This window comes from the organism of the source record quoted next, unplaced genomic scaffold, assembly GCF_019419815.1.
Source record: "Pyrus x bretschneideri cultivar Hongxiangsu unplaced genomic scaffold, Pyrus_bretschneideri_v1 Contig26, whole genome shotgun sequence".
In the NCBI taxonomy this organism is placed as follows: Eukaryota; Viridiplantae; Streptophyta; class Magnoliopsida; order Rosales; family Rosaceae; genus Pyrus; species Pyrus x bretschneideri.
Window position 1 is genome coordinate 5,020,153 of NW_025999568.1, and position 14,310 is coordinate 5,034,462.

General features: G+C 33.9%; 1 protein-coding gene across 2 annotated transcripts; it reads right to left on the reverse strand.

Annotated features, from left to right (window-relative positions):
- Window positions 1-1,549: 1,549 nt before the first annotated feature.
- LOC103934102 (3-epi-6-deoxocathasterone 23-monooxygenase CYP90D1) lies at window positions 1,550-9,031 on the reverse strand. Of its 2 annotated transcripts, XM_048587149.1 has the most exons (9): window positions 8,223-9,031; window positions 7,508-7,832; window positions 6,353-6,502; window positions 5,899-6,153; window positions 5,045-5,134; window positions 4,760-4,945; window positions 4,499-4,620; window positions 2,142-2,271; window positions 1,550-2,008 (listed from the first exon to the last, which is right to left on the reverse strand). In XM_048587149.1, exons 1-8 carry the CDS (start codon window positions 8,513-8,515, stop codon window positions 2,172-2,174), a joined length of 1,521 nt encoding a protein of 506 aa, XP_048443106.1. In that variant the 5' UTR covers window positions 8,516-9,031; the 3' UTR covers window positions 1,550-2,008; window positions 2,142-2,171. The 2 variants fall into 2 exon arrangements, with proteins under 2 accessions (XP_048443106.1, XP_018505368.2); XM_018649852.2 differs by having other exon boundaries at window positions 1,550-2,271; window positions 8,223-9,030.
- Window positions 9,032-14,310: the final 5,279 nt, after the last annotated feature.

Sequence of the window (14,310 nt, forward strand, 5' to 3'; positions counted from 1 at the left end):
CTTGAGAGAGTTTACTAAAATCAATAGAAATCTTGGTGTAAGAGTTTATAACTTTCTAGATGTATTCAATTAATAATGGATTTTAAAGGATTTTAAAAAGTTAGAGAAATTGAAGAACTTTCATAATGTATTTTAAGTACAAACAAAACCCACCTCTCGTATTGAGAATTTGAAAAAAATTTACATGAAATCAGTTAAACTCGACCAAAATTCGTGAATTAGAGGCTCATTAACGAATTAATTGGCCTTTTTTTAGCCTAAGATAGAAATTTAAAAATAAATGCTAACCACACGTCTGAATGATATATATTTGTGTTAAGTTTGATGTGTGATTCCATCTCCAATGACAGAAGATGTAGTAAGTTCGTATTTACTCTTCCGGTTGTTTTCCATCAGTCCCTACACCATAATAATTATCGGTAATTAGGGAAACTTTGTCTATACAAGTATTAAGCAAACCTTAGACATTGCAATCATGCTAAGCCCTAGTTAGCTAAGTTTCTCTTTTTGTTCAAATTATTTTAGGAATTTGAATTTGAATTTGAAACTTTTGACAATATTGGAAAGAGAATGATCACAAAAATTTGATGTGCTCGAATTACGATTTAGAAGTATTTAGAAAGACCTTTAACATTTTGGGATAGTCAAAATGCCGCTGTTCATGTTGTAGCATCATACGTTATCTCGTATGAAGGTGTCTCCGTTAGGATGCTATGAGTCTGGAGTTTTTATTTAATATTCTTGTTGAAGATGTAAACGTTTCTATTAAAATTTAATAAATGTTATTCTTTGAAAAAAAAAAAAAAAAAGGATATTAATGTACATCAAACAAGCGTATATAAATTTAGTTGTAGTAAAAAATTATAGATTTGATTGGATTTCATAAAATTGTGAATTTTGGTGTATTCTAGGATACATATATGTCTAAAGATTTAAACAATCTCATCCTTCCACCAAAGATTTCATTAAATTCTGCTCCCCTCCCTACGCAACCTTACCAGCGGCTATCCATGTTGGCCAACCATTACCAGACTCACACCCACTACTCACCCCTCCTCCGAGCACTACCACCACCTCTTTCCGGTCTCCCTTCAAAATTTTGTAATTGGTTTTTATAAATTTGATGGTTATTCATATATACATACATACATACATACATACATACACATATATATATATATATATAACATACCATTGTCTTGATTGGAAAGTATTACATTAATTTAAGGCAGGTGAAAGTTTTGAACCCCAGACTCGTGATGGGCATCAATGCAAGGGAAGGAATGTGGGTAAGTGATGGGGATTGGTGATGGCATGCATGTGGGTAAGCGGTTGGGAAGGAATTAATTCATTGGTCTTCATGAGGTTAAGATCTTGAAGGACTTTGAAGGATGTCCATGATTCATGTGGTACAGTGGTAGGGGTTGAAGCTTTGAAGCTGATGTACAGGATACGAGTTTGTGATCTGGTTCGCAGGGATGGTGGCAGGCTGGCAGCTGCTGTTAGGGCTGGAATTTGTCCCCAAATCTCAGAAAAACCAAAAACTATAAACTGATGAACTGTGCCGTAGTCGATACCAAAAAAATACCGATTATTCAGTACAAGATAAGCAATGTCCATCGCATACTATTTTTATACTAGAGATAAGATTCGTATGTGTTGACGGATTCTATCTTTATTAAAAAAATAATACAAATAAATAATAAATATAGTACTAACCGATATAAATAGATAATAAATGTAGCATTTTCTAAAGAAATTTTAATGAAGGACCCACGACGAAGACTATATATTTGTACTGTCTTTTGTCTATGTGTGCAATAAAGGTCATCAAATAGGACAAAAAGAGTGAGCTTTGTGATATCTGCCGACTCAAACCACACGTGTGCAACTGGAGACCCAACCCAGCACACTCCTTTTCTTTTCCCTGTCTTTTCAGGTCTGGCTGTTTTGTATCATTGCTTGTGTACAAAATTGTGGATCAAGATTCTCTCTCCTGAGAATCCCTCTGATCAAGTTCATTGAACCGTTGAAATTTTATTCAACAATTACAAACAAAAGATTTTTTTAAAAGTTATAATAATTATAGTTATTGGATAAAATTTCAAAAGCCCGATGATTTTAATCAGGAGGTTCCTCACCTTTTACTCAGAAGAGGATCTGATCCCAATCTAGTGGGTCCCACCAACTTTCCTTTTGACCCTGATCGGCATCCTCCGCTTCATTCTTACTGTGGGGAAGTTCACAATTGTGTCCTCCTCAGCCGCCCACCTGCATTTGTTCATTTCAAACCAATTTGTAATTTTCAAAAAATGTTATGTGTAATTAAAGTATTTAATTATTTATTAGTTATACAAAAAAAAAAATATTAGATCCAAAAACGACATCACAACAGAGAACAGACCTTCATATTAAAAAGTTGTTGTAAAATATTTGTGTGGGAAGAAGAAAAAGATTTAGTCAAAGTTAGACCTAGAGATCAAATGGTATTTTTCAATTTTTACCACTTTCTATTTTTTAATATTTGATGGTAATATGCAGCAGCGCTATCGCAAGGCTAAGAAACCCTCCTTGATTCTGAGTGGTTTTGTATTAAAAGAAGATCAAGAAAACCGTGATTTGTCTGTCTACTCCTCCTTATTTATCCATTTGTTTATTGTCCACTTTCATGATTGTTGATTTAGTCCTCCCGCAGTACTGAACTAGTGGCTCCTCTACTTATTACTACCTACTTTGACTGCTTTTGGGAGTGCTTTCCTAAGAAATATGAACAAGTGCTTTTAGCAGAGGAGGGAGATTCTCTTCCCCTTCTTCTAATGCCTTTCTATTTATGTAATTACAATTAAATAACGTTAATATTTTATATTATTATGTTTTTATCTTATTATCTTTAATATAAAAAAAATATAAAATGTTAACATAGTTTAATCATGATTACACAAAACAAAAGAGTATGAAAAGTGAAGGGCAGAGAATCTGCCTCCTTTAGCATAAGCTCTTTACATGCACATATAAACTTAAGTGCTTTCTTGAAGAAAAAAAAATGCATTTTAAACTAGTGTTGAGCACTAGATACATGGTGTAGAAAATTGTCGATGAAGGTGTCGATAAATAACTAGACAAATTCCATGCAAGCATGAGCTCAAGGCACTAACATGCATACAAAACATTGGTTTAGAACTATACTATTATTGTAATTTGTCTTCAATAATTTAGGGCTAGTCCGGAAAATGAATGATAAAATTTGACTGTAAGATTGAATCTTAAAGATCGAATAGTAAAAATTATTTAAAAGAACGGACTATAGTGAATTGGATTACCAAAGACAAACCATATTATTAATGAATTAATAAGTTATATGCATGAAAAGTTGAGTCATTCAAGATCAATCCAGTCTGGTGAATCACATGTGGACTAATGGTTGAGTTAGGTCCAGGGAAGAGAACATCGTCTATTACTCTCAAGAGCTTGGGTATCTGCCACTCTATCTGTTATGATGTTACTATATTACCAAATCATGTGTATTATGGGCTTCTCATGGAGTCTTTAGATTTTTTTGGTCTTAACTTTCCTCACACATGGAAACCCATGTGGGTAAATTGGTGGTTGATAGCAAAGGTGGGTTGGAACATTCTCAAGTGACTAATTATCTGTATATAGTGTGTGATTTAGATGTTATGTAGTACTGAGTGTGCAATGCTACGAGGGTTTTGTTTTTTTAATTCAAACTTAAGTACGTAGAACGTAAAACACAATGCTCAAGCCCATTTAACTAAAGTCAGGTTTTCATAAATATAGCAATTTACCCTAGCAGTAAAAGAGCATGGTTGAAAGCAAATATGAAAAGGTGCATGTCAAAGACAAGCTACTGATAGTGGAAGTGCCAGAAAGTTTGATGTATGCAATATTGTCTTTTGCTCAAATGGTAACAAATGTGGAAGAAATGCAGGACTACTTTTAACAGACAACTTTGTTCAATTTCTCCCAAAAAGCATTTAGTTTGCATCTGGTTGAAGAAATCCCAAAAAGCATACATGCCATGTATATTCTTTCATTTTCCCTCGAGTTTTTGTGTTTGACAAAACAATATACCATACTACTCTAATCTACAGGAAGTAATATTCAGGTATAAAATGACCGACATAGTATTCTGATCAACTGACCTAATTCACATCTGTTCATTTTCTTTCATAGTTTTTAAAAACACGCGATATTGTGCAATATAACGTTCTATATCGCTTCATGGAAGAATAAGCTATGCAAGTCTTGAATAGCTTAAACAAAACTGCTACATAACGCGACATTGCATAGCAAAACCTCCCACGCGATATGATTTCAAACTATGCTTTTCACTTAAGTTAATCCCTTAATATTATCTATTCAGTGAACTTAGACTTCATTTTCCACCAAACTTTCCCCACATAGACCTATGAATTAATTAACAAAAGCCTATAATTAAGGAAGAGGGATGCTCATTCTGTCATTCATATCTAATTACCTGAATCGAGTGACAAAGTGGTGTAAGAAAATGGAGGCTTCAAGCCTTGCTAAGTCAAGTCCAGGACATAGCCTTTGTCCTCCTCCAAAAGGAGTGAAGTTGCAGCTGCTCATATCTTTGTCCTGCAGAGATTATACAGCTCCAATCCGTTACTTAAAAACAAGAGTCCAAATTAATGTACTAACTGGTTAGCGTTTTAACGCTATTGCATGCGTATATATGTAGTCACTATTGCATGCGTATATATGTAGTCATTCTTACTTGCCACCTCCATGGATTGAAGTGATAAGGCCAATCATAGTTATTCTGATCAAGATGAACTGATCTGAAATATGTGAAGACACACCATCCCTTTGGTATTAAATACCCTTTTATCTCCACATCTTTCATGGCCTTCCTCATCACCCCAGTTATGATGTTTCCCATCCTTAGGGTTTCTGTGATCACCTGTGTAATTACAATAATTAAATTAAAAAGTTTAAAAAATGCATAGTGTTCTGGTGAGTTACTGCTGTGAACTTTTAAATTACTGTGGTATTCACTTACATTTTGTGTAAATGGTAAGGACAAGTAATCACTCCAACACAGTGGCTCTCCAAGCTCATCTTTCAGAGCTTTTAACTTCATGTTCTCCTCCTGAGTTCATCATCAAGAATTCAATTTTAAAAGAACAAAACAACAATGGATTTTTTTTGTAAATTTCCTATTCCTTCAGAGACAATAACAGATATGTTGTTTCTTTGGGAAATTTGCATACAGTACTACTGATAAGAGAGATTTTATATTCGAACAACAAAAATAATGGGTTCGCAACTAATTTATTCATTTATCTCTCAATGTAAATGTATCGTTATATTAAGAAAATATAATATACTGTTCTTGTAATGTGCTCCCGAATACCATGTGTTTATATGTCTTAGAATTCCACTTGCCCCATAAACTGTATTGCTTAGACAGCCACACGCGAAAAGAGCAAAATCACCAAAACGACAAGGAAAATGAAAAATGGCACATACAAAGTAGTCAAAGAGTTGGACTTGAGTGTCACAAAGTTCCAAAAAAAGAGATCAATCTTAGAAAAAAGATGGTGTGACGTTTATTAATAGGTAATCGTGGCACGAGTAATGAGATAATCTTACATGCAAATTAAATGTATTTTTTTTTCACTATTCATGAGCAAAGGTGGGATTGTGTAACTAATAGTATCCGTGCAGCAAGCAACAAGAAAATCTTGCATACAGCTAGAAATATATTCCTTCTTCCTATCTTCATCACGCTTATTAAGTTAGTATGACGAGGGCAATGGAAAATGGATGTATTACTAGAATGAATCATTGCAGTAAAGAGAATTTGCTATTTACCAAAATGAAAGCAAAAAAATGAAAGAGATTTTTGCATACAGTTAATTGTTGGAGAGCAGTGGGGGAGTCTGAGAGGTATTTGATTGCAAGAGTCATGAGAAGTGGCACTGAATCCTCCCCTGGTATCATCATATCAATCATGTTATCTGCTATCAGATCTCCTGTTAACTGCTCACTTGTGTCTCTCAGCAGAACATCTACCACATCTTTGGGAACCTTGTTGGAGATTATATCACTCTCTTTTTTTTTAGCTTGTATGATTTCCTGTACTAGCTTGACCATTTTCTTCTTTGCCTGAAATTAATTAGGACTCAAAATATCATTACGAGAATATGATTTAAAAAACAACATTAAACTACTTATATTATCAGATTGTGAATTCAGATCACATATTAAGACAAACCCAACTTAACCTAAGTTTTGAAATCACGGTCCAGCAACATAAGACTCTCTGACAAATGAACTTTTCATTAAAAATTGATAATTAACTTGCCTGTAATGATCTGTAAAGTCTACTTCCAGGAATGTTTATGGGTATAGACATGAGGCCTGCAATGAATTCTTGGAACTGTTTCTTTAGGAACTCCATGTCCTCACCAGGATCCAAACTAATCAATGCTTTGACAAGTACTTGGAAAGCAATCTGCAGACAAAAAGGACAATTTCTTGGTAAATTTTAATAAGGACTGTAAAGAGACTTAATAATTATGAATCTATTTCCACAGACAATATCATTCATGCAGAATTATTATGAATCCCATTTGGCATTTCATAACTCGGAAAGGAGTAAGATTCTCTTCTTTCTAAATTTCTTCTATTTTCCTCTTTTTCTTCATAGTTTGTTCTCTGTCTTTCTCTTTATAAAAACTCAATATAAAATATTAACGCGAATTAATCGTGATCGTTCAAATAGAATAAGAGAGAAATAGAAAAATTTAGAAGAAAAAGAATGTTACTCTACTGGAAAATGCTTTTTTGCACTCCATTTTTATCCTCTTGCACTACCCCTCTTGTTTCTAGTCATATAATTAAATAAACAACGGCGAATTAAAAAGACGGAAACAAGCATCGGAGTGTAGGACACCACAAAATTATAAAAATCATTTCCCTTTACAACTAGGTTCATTTCTTTATGGAAGATCATAAATTCTGCCACTTAACCTAAGTAGAAGCCACATATAAAAATTCAAATATCAATGATTTATTATTTGGCCACGAGAGAGAGATTTGTTTAACCCAAGTGCTTAATGGAGCATTTATTGTAGAAAGATGATGTTTTACCGAACAACCAATTGAGATTATAAACATATGCAAGGTTCTTTATCATGAACAGGTTCTTTATCATGAACAATGTTGAGTTTTTATTATAAAATCAATTGGTAATATGAAAAATAATCTAATTACTTATAAACACATGCAAAATCTCTTCTTTTCTCAATGTGAGATTCATAATCTCTAACACTTACTTTATTATAAAAACATTTTAATAGAAGAGAAAAATCCACCAGTAGATCTAAAGAGAGATGGCATTTTTGTTTTGTCTTCTGTCCATTGAAACTCTTCTCGAAGACCAAACAATCTCAAACTTCAAACTTCAAACTTAGAGAGAGAGAAAACAGAGAGAGAGAGAGAGAGAGAGAGAGCTAACATGTTTGGTTTCATCTTGTATGTAAATGGGATGGTCGTCTGTCCAATTTGCCATGGATTGTTGGACATAGTTTTGCATGTCTGTGGTGATTTGAGCTTTGAGGTGTGGGGACTTTAAAAAGGCTCCAATGAGTCCATGGATTCTTCTCTGCAGGGCTCCGTTGATGAGCAAAATAGAGGACTTCCCCATCAACTCGGTGAGTGATTTTGGGTAAGATGGCACAAAAGATTTTGCATCACTCTGCAGAACAATTTTACTCACTTCTGCATCTGTTGATACAATTGTTGGACTTCCAAATATGTGTGACTTGAACACCTTCCCATACCTACAAATTAAACACCCCCAAAGATTCAAATACGATTGGGATTTTCAAGTTTTCGACTTTCGAAACTAATGAAGTAAATCAGCTGAATTAGAACTGAAAAGTTCTTATTGGGAATTTCAAGTTTTCAACTTTGGAAATTATCGGTAAAGTTAAATCAGCTGAAACAAGAAGCTGAATCATCAGAACTGAAAAGTGCTTATTGGGTTTTGTATCTGTAATGCAAAACACAAACCCAATGAAGCATATTCATTAACACAAGCTTAATCAAAAGTTAAGCATGGCACATTAATATTACAAAAAAAAAAAAAAAAGCGTTTATATAAAAGTAATACAAGTTACTTGGGTACTAATTAATTTCTGTTTTTACTAATTACGTTTTAATGTACTTACAAGTGGCGGCGCTTGTCCATGAAGCTCTCAGGGCAGTCGGAGTAAGCACAAGTCACAAACTCAATGGTTTCACCAAGAAAAGGAAGCCCAAGAGTTCCCAAAGGAAGTTGGGTTCTTCTGTGTTTTGATCCGATGAGTGAAGTAGTAGCAGAAGCAGTAAAAAACCTCAGAAAGTTGGAGTTGGTGGTGTTGTTTCTGTAGAGGAATATTATGGACAAGATCGACACGATTGCTGTTGCTGTTGCTGCTGCTGCTGCTGCTGCTGATATTAGTACAATCAGTGAATTTTCCATTTTTTGAAAAGTTGCCGCACGAACAATGCAGTACTACGCTCCTCTAAAAATAAGCTTATGCTTTGCCTTTTGCTTTACCTCTCTGCTCCCTCTTAAATAATAATATTATCAATCATGGTTGCAATGAGGACATTTTTGTGACTGAAAAATAAATGTGCATGTGTGCAGTGCCCGCGTGTGGGAAGAGAGAGAGAATGTTTGTTTTGGTCGAAGAGAGAGAGAATGTTTAATTAAGGGAATATATTTGTATTGGGAGATGGATGAGAATTCCTTTTTTTTTTTTTTGTGGCAGTTTTTTTAAGGTTTAAATGTAGAAGGTTAGTGTGGTGCCTTGAGATTTATAGCCAAGCATGAGAGCCAAAATAATTCTTGAGATTTATATAACTTTTTACTTTAGTTCTTAAGATTTGAAATCAATAAAATTGGTTCTTGAAATTGTCCATCATCAATCATTTTGGTCATTCCATGAAAAAACTCTATTAAACAATAATAAAATGACAAAAATACCTTCAATTTTTGTCAAATCATTTTAGCCTACTATTTATTAAATTGAGGATATTTTTGTCATTTAGATCCTTATTTAACATAATATTGGAAGGACCAAAATGATTGATGATGAAGAATCTCAGTGACCAATTCTATTGATTTGAAATCTCAGAGACCAAAGTGATAAGTTATGCAAATCTCAGGGACCATTTTGGCTAAAAAGCAGCTAGTTTTAGGAGTTTTTTTTTTTTTTTTGTTAATATTCATTTTATACGAGCGATATTGTGAAAAGAAGAAATTGAACCATGATCTCGTATATAGAAGTATATAATGCTATTGACAAGTCTAGTTATAAACTCTCTTGCATTGACAATGAAATATACGATCACTAATTCGTCGATTTAAAATTCAGTGATTAACAAAAAAATGTGGAAGATCCCGAGTTTGATGCTCCGAACTGGTGAGTCTGCTTGACTGTGGCTACGAGCAGGGTTCCCTATAGCCTTTCTGGGCCCTGAATGAATGGATAACCATAGCTTACCATCATCTGTCCACCTTTTTATTTATATATAAAAATAAATAAAAAACAAGGAACATCAATCAAGCATTTGATACATTGTATTTCATGAGAAGCCAACTTTATGAGTTGGATTGACTAATGAGTCAACACTATGGCTATCAAGCACAAAGGTAATCTGTTTATAGCAGAAGTTATATGTTTATAGCTTTAGTGGAATGACTAATTAGATAAGTGTTCGAGAAAGTAAATCAAACTGACAAATTTAATAACATAAAACGTCGGAAGATATATGCGTAATACAACATGCATATGTTTATAGCACAAGGTATATGTTTATAGCTTTGGTGAATTAACTAAGTAAATAAGTGTTTAAGTAAATTAAATCGACAAATCTAATAACATAATATGTCAAATGATCTATTCATAACAAGACTTATATATGGCATGGGAATATGATAAGAAACAACTTTCTCTTTTGCTCTTTTTCTTTTGATGCAAAAGTAGCAGAAAGAACTTAAAATTCTTTCATGATTAAGTTGGTTGGGATATAATACAGATATATCTATAAATTGAGAGACAAGTCCCACAAGTTGATGATTGATCGTCTTGCGTGTAATGTGTACTGAGGCGGCCCCCCATTGGCACAGGCTCAGCTGCGCGGCCTCGTGCATTCATGTGAGACCTTGATTTATCCAACCACACTTCATCATCATTCCGTTACCCTTACCCTTACCCCCTTCCCTTTTCTAGGAGAAATTTTTAATTTGTCGGAAAACACGGTTCAGTATACTCTTGTGTCATAATATTGGTTGGAGATTTTTTTTTTTTTTTTTGGCAAGTTTCTAACCAATTGTATTATTACATTTAATGTATCAGCTTGTGTTTCCTGTCATTTGGTACTATGATCAGTGGCAAACCCACAAAGGGACTTGGGAGAACCCAAGACCCCTCGAAGACCCCTAAATCGTTTCTTGAAATTTTTCAGAGATTCCTCATACTTGAATGAAGGATGTGCAGTTGCAGCAATGGTGTCCTCACAGGAAGATGAACGTGTGGAGGAAGAAAGAAAATTTTGCCTTTTTCAACTTCGGCTCAAAATGCACGTTTTAGCCAACTGATTAAAACCTTTTGAAAAAAAAATAAAAAAATTAGACAATGTCATAACGCTGCCATTTGCTTCCTTTTTGTTTTAAGTCTCCAAGACCCCGTCACTCTTCCCGAATCTCCATACCTTACTCATCCCTTCCCCCATCCAAAACCTAAAACCCCCCATTTTCACATATCCAATCCTCAATTTCCCAATTCTCAGAACCCTAAAATCCTAAAATCCCACCCAAACTCATATTTTAATTTTACTCGAATATCATATCTCAATTTGTTTCAAATATCCACACCACCACCATTTGGTTCAAGATTTAAATAAGATTTTTTGGTATTCTAATCTCAACTAAATTATATTATTTATTGATGGAGATTTATAATCTATTATTGATATGATTATAAATATGTTTTATGTTTGTGTACTCATTTAATTATTGGAATTTTGTTTATTGATTAATTGGTATATGTTTTTTTTGTGTTTTTTTTTTTTTTTTTTTTTGTTAATGTGTAGTGTGGAGATAAGAAATATGGAAAGGTTTTTCAAGCCAAAGAGCATATTGGTAAATGGAACATTTTCAAACTATGAACATCATCGTAGACACTTGAATTATAATTTTATAGTTTGTAATGTTGTTTGCGTATGATTCATGAATGAAATGTATTATAATTTAACTTTTAAATGTTATTTTTATCTATATATTTTTTTACCTTTATTATTGGGATCCTCCAAATGTAAAATTATGGATCCGCCACTGACTACAGTTTAGTGGTATATTCCTTTTCACTTGTAAGCGAGAGGTCTTAAATTCGATAATCGCCAAAGCTGAATTTGAACCACATTATGTTAGCCCATTGTGAAGCTTAACCCACTCTCTCCTCTTAGTGTAGATAAATATCGTTTGTTAAAAAAAAAATTTGGTTGTAACACACTGAAATATCTCTCCTCCCTCCCCCTCAACTTTTGTCCTCTCTCTCTTAATCTCTATCTTTCTCTCCTCAACATCTACAAGCTTAGGCCAATAATTGTCAAGCAATTGGGCAATAAGCAATTATTGCCTTAATGAAAGTAATTACCCAAGTGCATATGCACCTCATAAATGAATAGTCCGGGCAATTGGCTTTAAAATTTTATTTTTAAAAAAATAATAAAAGATAATAATATGTTTGTGCAACAAAAAATAATCTCAAAATTCAGAAAATGACACGTGGATTTTTTTTCAAAGAAGACGAGATTGCCCTCATTAATTGGGCAGGGCAAACAAATGCTCCCATGCGCAGTTCAATACTAAAGGCTTGAGCAGCTGCCTACGACATCACCAAACTCCCTGCTCATGGCATGGAAAAGTTAAAGGCATTAAAGATAAGATTAATCACCAAATCCTATCTTTAATACATTCCTAATTAAAGACCAACTCAAACAAATAAGGAATCTTCATCATAATCAATCAAGGATGCCTATTAATCCCAAATATTTTCTCCTAATTAATAGCTTGGGATAATTCTTTCCTCATTCATCCTACGGACAACACAACCTGACCAATTGGAAACCGACATGCGTAGGGCAAAACCCTAACCCCATGGCTAGCCATCTCCTTATAAATACTTCAACTACATCATTTTCTAATAAGTTCTGGCGACGCATGCAAACCGTAAAAACTCACTCTTCTAAGAGATACTGACTTAGGTATCGGTGATCCATTATCCAACCCCTCCCCCCTCCCCACCGGCAACCTGGTGGATGCATGCGGCTTTGGTCCTTGATCAAAGATGTTGATTGTTTTGTTGGTACAAATTTGTCAAGACTGAAAACAACAGATTTTTAACACCACAATGTTAATTTCGGAAAGGATTTTTAACTAATCCTATCACGCCATGTGTTATTATCCGAAATTACAATTTTTGTGGAAAAGTATGGTTGGGTATTTTGTGAAAAATATATAATAAAAAAAAATTAAATGTTTAACATTATTTTCTAACCAAATTAATGCGGACCTTAAGATACAATTTTTTTTTTTTTTTTGCAATTCAATAGGCTAGGTTGTGCCAAGTGGGCCCAAAATATTTTTCTTTTTCTTTTTTTCATATTTTTATCCCTAAATTAAGGACGAATTAAGATGAATCTTTGGATTATAAGATAGTTATAAATTCAATGGTCCATGTTGGTTGGCAGGCCTAACGCAAAATAATAATAATAATAATAATAATAATAATAATGTAGTTGACGTCAGCCAAAATGTCAAACGGACTCAAGCACACACACGGCGCGAGGATTGTCCGGTGACTTGGTCCGGAAACCTTCAGCCCACAATTTTCCCGACTTTCTGAGGGAATTGGATTGCTCAATTCTCTTCGCAGTTGGGTAGAGCTGAGGTTGCTCTATCAAGACCAAAAAATGCAAATTTAATCTCTTGTAAATAACTCTTGGGCCGAGAATGTTGCAGAAGCGAAACACTTTTCCTTCAACTTTTTAAATTTCTTTGTTACGATGGACAAAATAAAATTTAAACTTATTGTAATCTTAATTAATTACTTTATCATCCTTAATCATTTAACTAGTAACTAGTTTCCCAATTACACAATTCCAAATCTATATCCAAATAGATTAATGGACCATTTGTTACTGCCCATGTCCTTTATGATGCAGCATTGCTTTATTTCCTTGTCCAAACTTCAAACTAACCTAACTTGTGATTTTCTTAAACATAATCTAATACTTTAATTAGATGATCTCATCATTTTATAGGTAAACTAATTAATACTTTAGTCACACAAATCATCATTTCATCAAATAATTCGGCTCTTAATCGGCCCCATTTGTTGACTTTCCACTAAATCTTCAGAATCCAATATAATATTTTGGATATATTTGTTGGAATTGGATCCCATCCGGATCTATTTTGTAGGGATCCTAGGGAACCCCACATCTTAGTCATTTATTATATACCGTGCGATCAGAAATTATTTGAACATAAATAGTATCTGATGAAAACTGACCACACAATATACGATTAACAGTTAAAATGTGGGGATCCCTAAGATCCCAACAAAGTGAATCAGGAGAGGATCCTCTTCCATATTTGTTTATCCTCTCCAAACCATGGGGTTTTGGGATCTTTGGAGCATATATTATATTTTTTGCACTAGTCTAGGTTGTGTGTACCAATTTCTATTTGTTAATGCCCATATTCTTTCTAGTAAGTGTGCATATGCTTTCAGAGAAGACGACTCGAATTTAGGACCGCTCTCAACAGCGAAAAAAGACATATTATTAGATTAATTACTAGTAGGTGGTGCACGAGCTTTCTTGGGGCGATTAAAAAGACAGTGCACTTACACGTTGTGCAGAACACAAATGAAAATTAAACTTTATTTTCTCCCTCTGGAAATGCTACTCAGCTGAGAGAGGCCAGAGACAAACAGATATGACAGGGAAAGAGTCATGGGATTTGTCACCATTCCTAAATTTCACAATCAGAAGAAGGGAGGGCAAAACATAATTATATAAGCATAATCACCAGAAAAGCATGCTTGATTCTTGATCTGCGGTTCTCTTTTTAAATATCGGCATAGTTAGGTTGCGTTAGGATTTTTTGTTGTGTACAGAGTTTGCATTAAGATTTAGCAAACTCATTAAGATACTGAATTTCGTATCAATCTTATAAAATAATATCGTATAAAAATTGTACCG

Excerpts from the sequence above, each read along its gene's own strand:
- LOC103934102 (XM_048587149.1), bottom strand. The coding sequence starts at position 8,515 with ATGGAAAATTCACTGATTGTACTAATATCAGCAGCAGCAGCAGCAGCA. Across the intron at positions 7,833-8,222 it reads ATGGACAAGCGCCGCCACTT|GTATGGGAAGGTGTTCAAGT; the intron begins GTAAGTACATTA and ends TTTAATTTGTAG. Across the intron at positions 4,946-5,044 it reads CCTTACCATTTACACAAAAT|GTGATCACAGAAACCCTAAG; the intron begins GTAAGTGAATAC and ends GTAATTACACAG.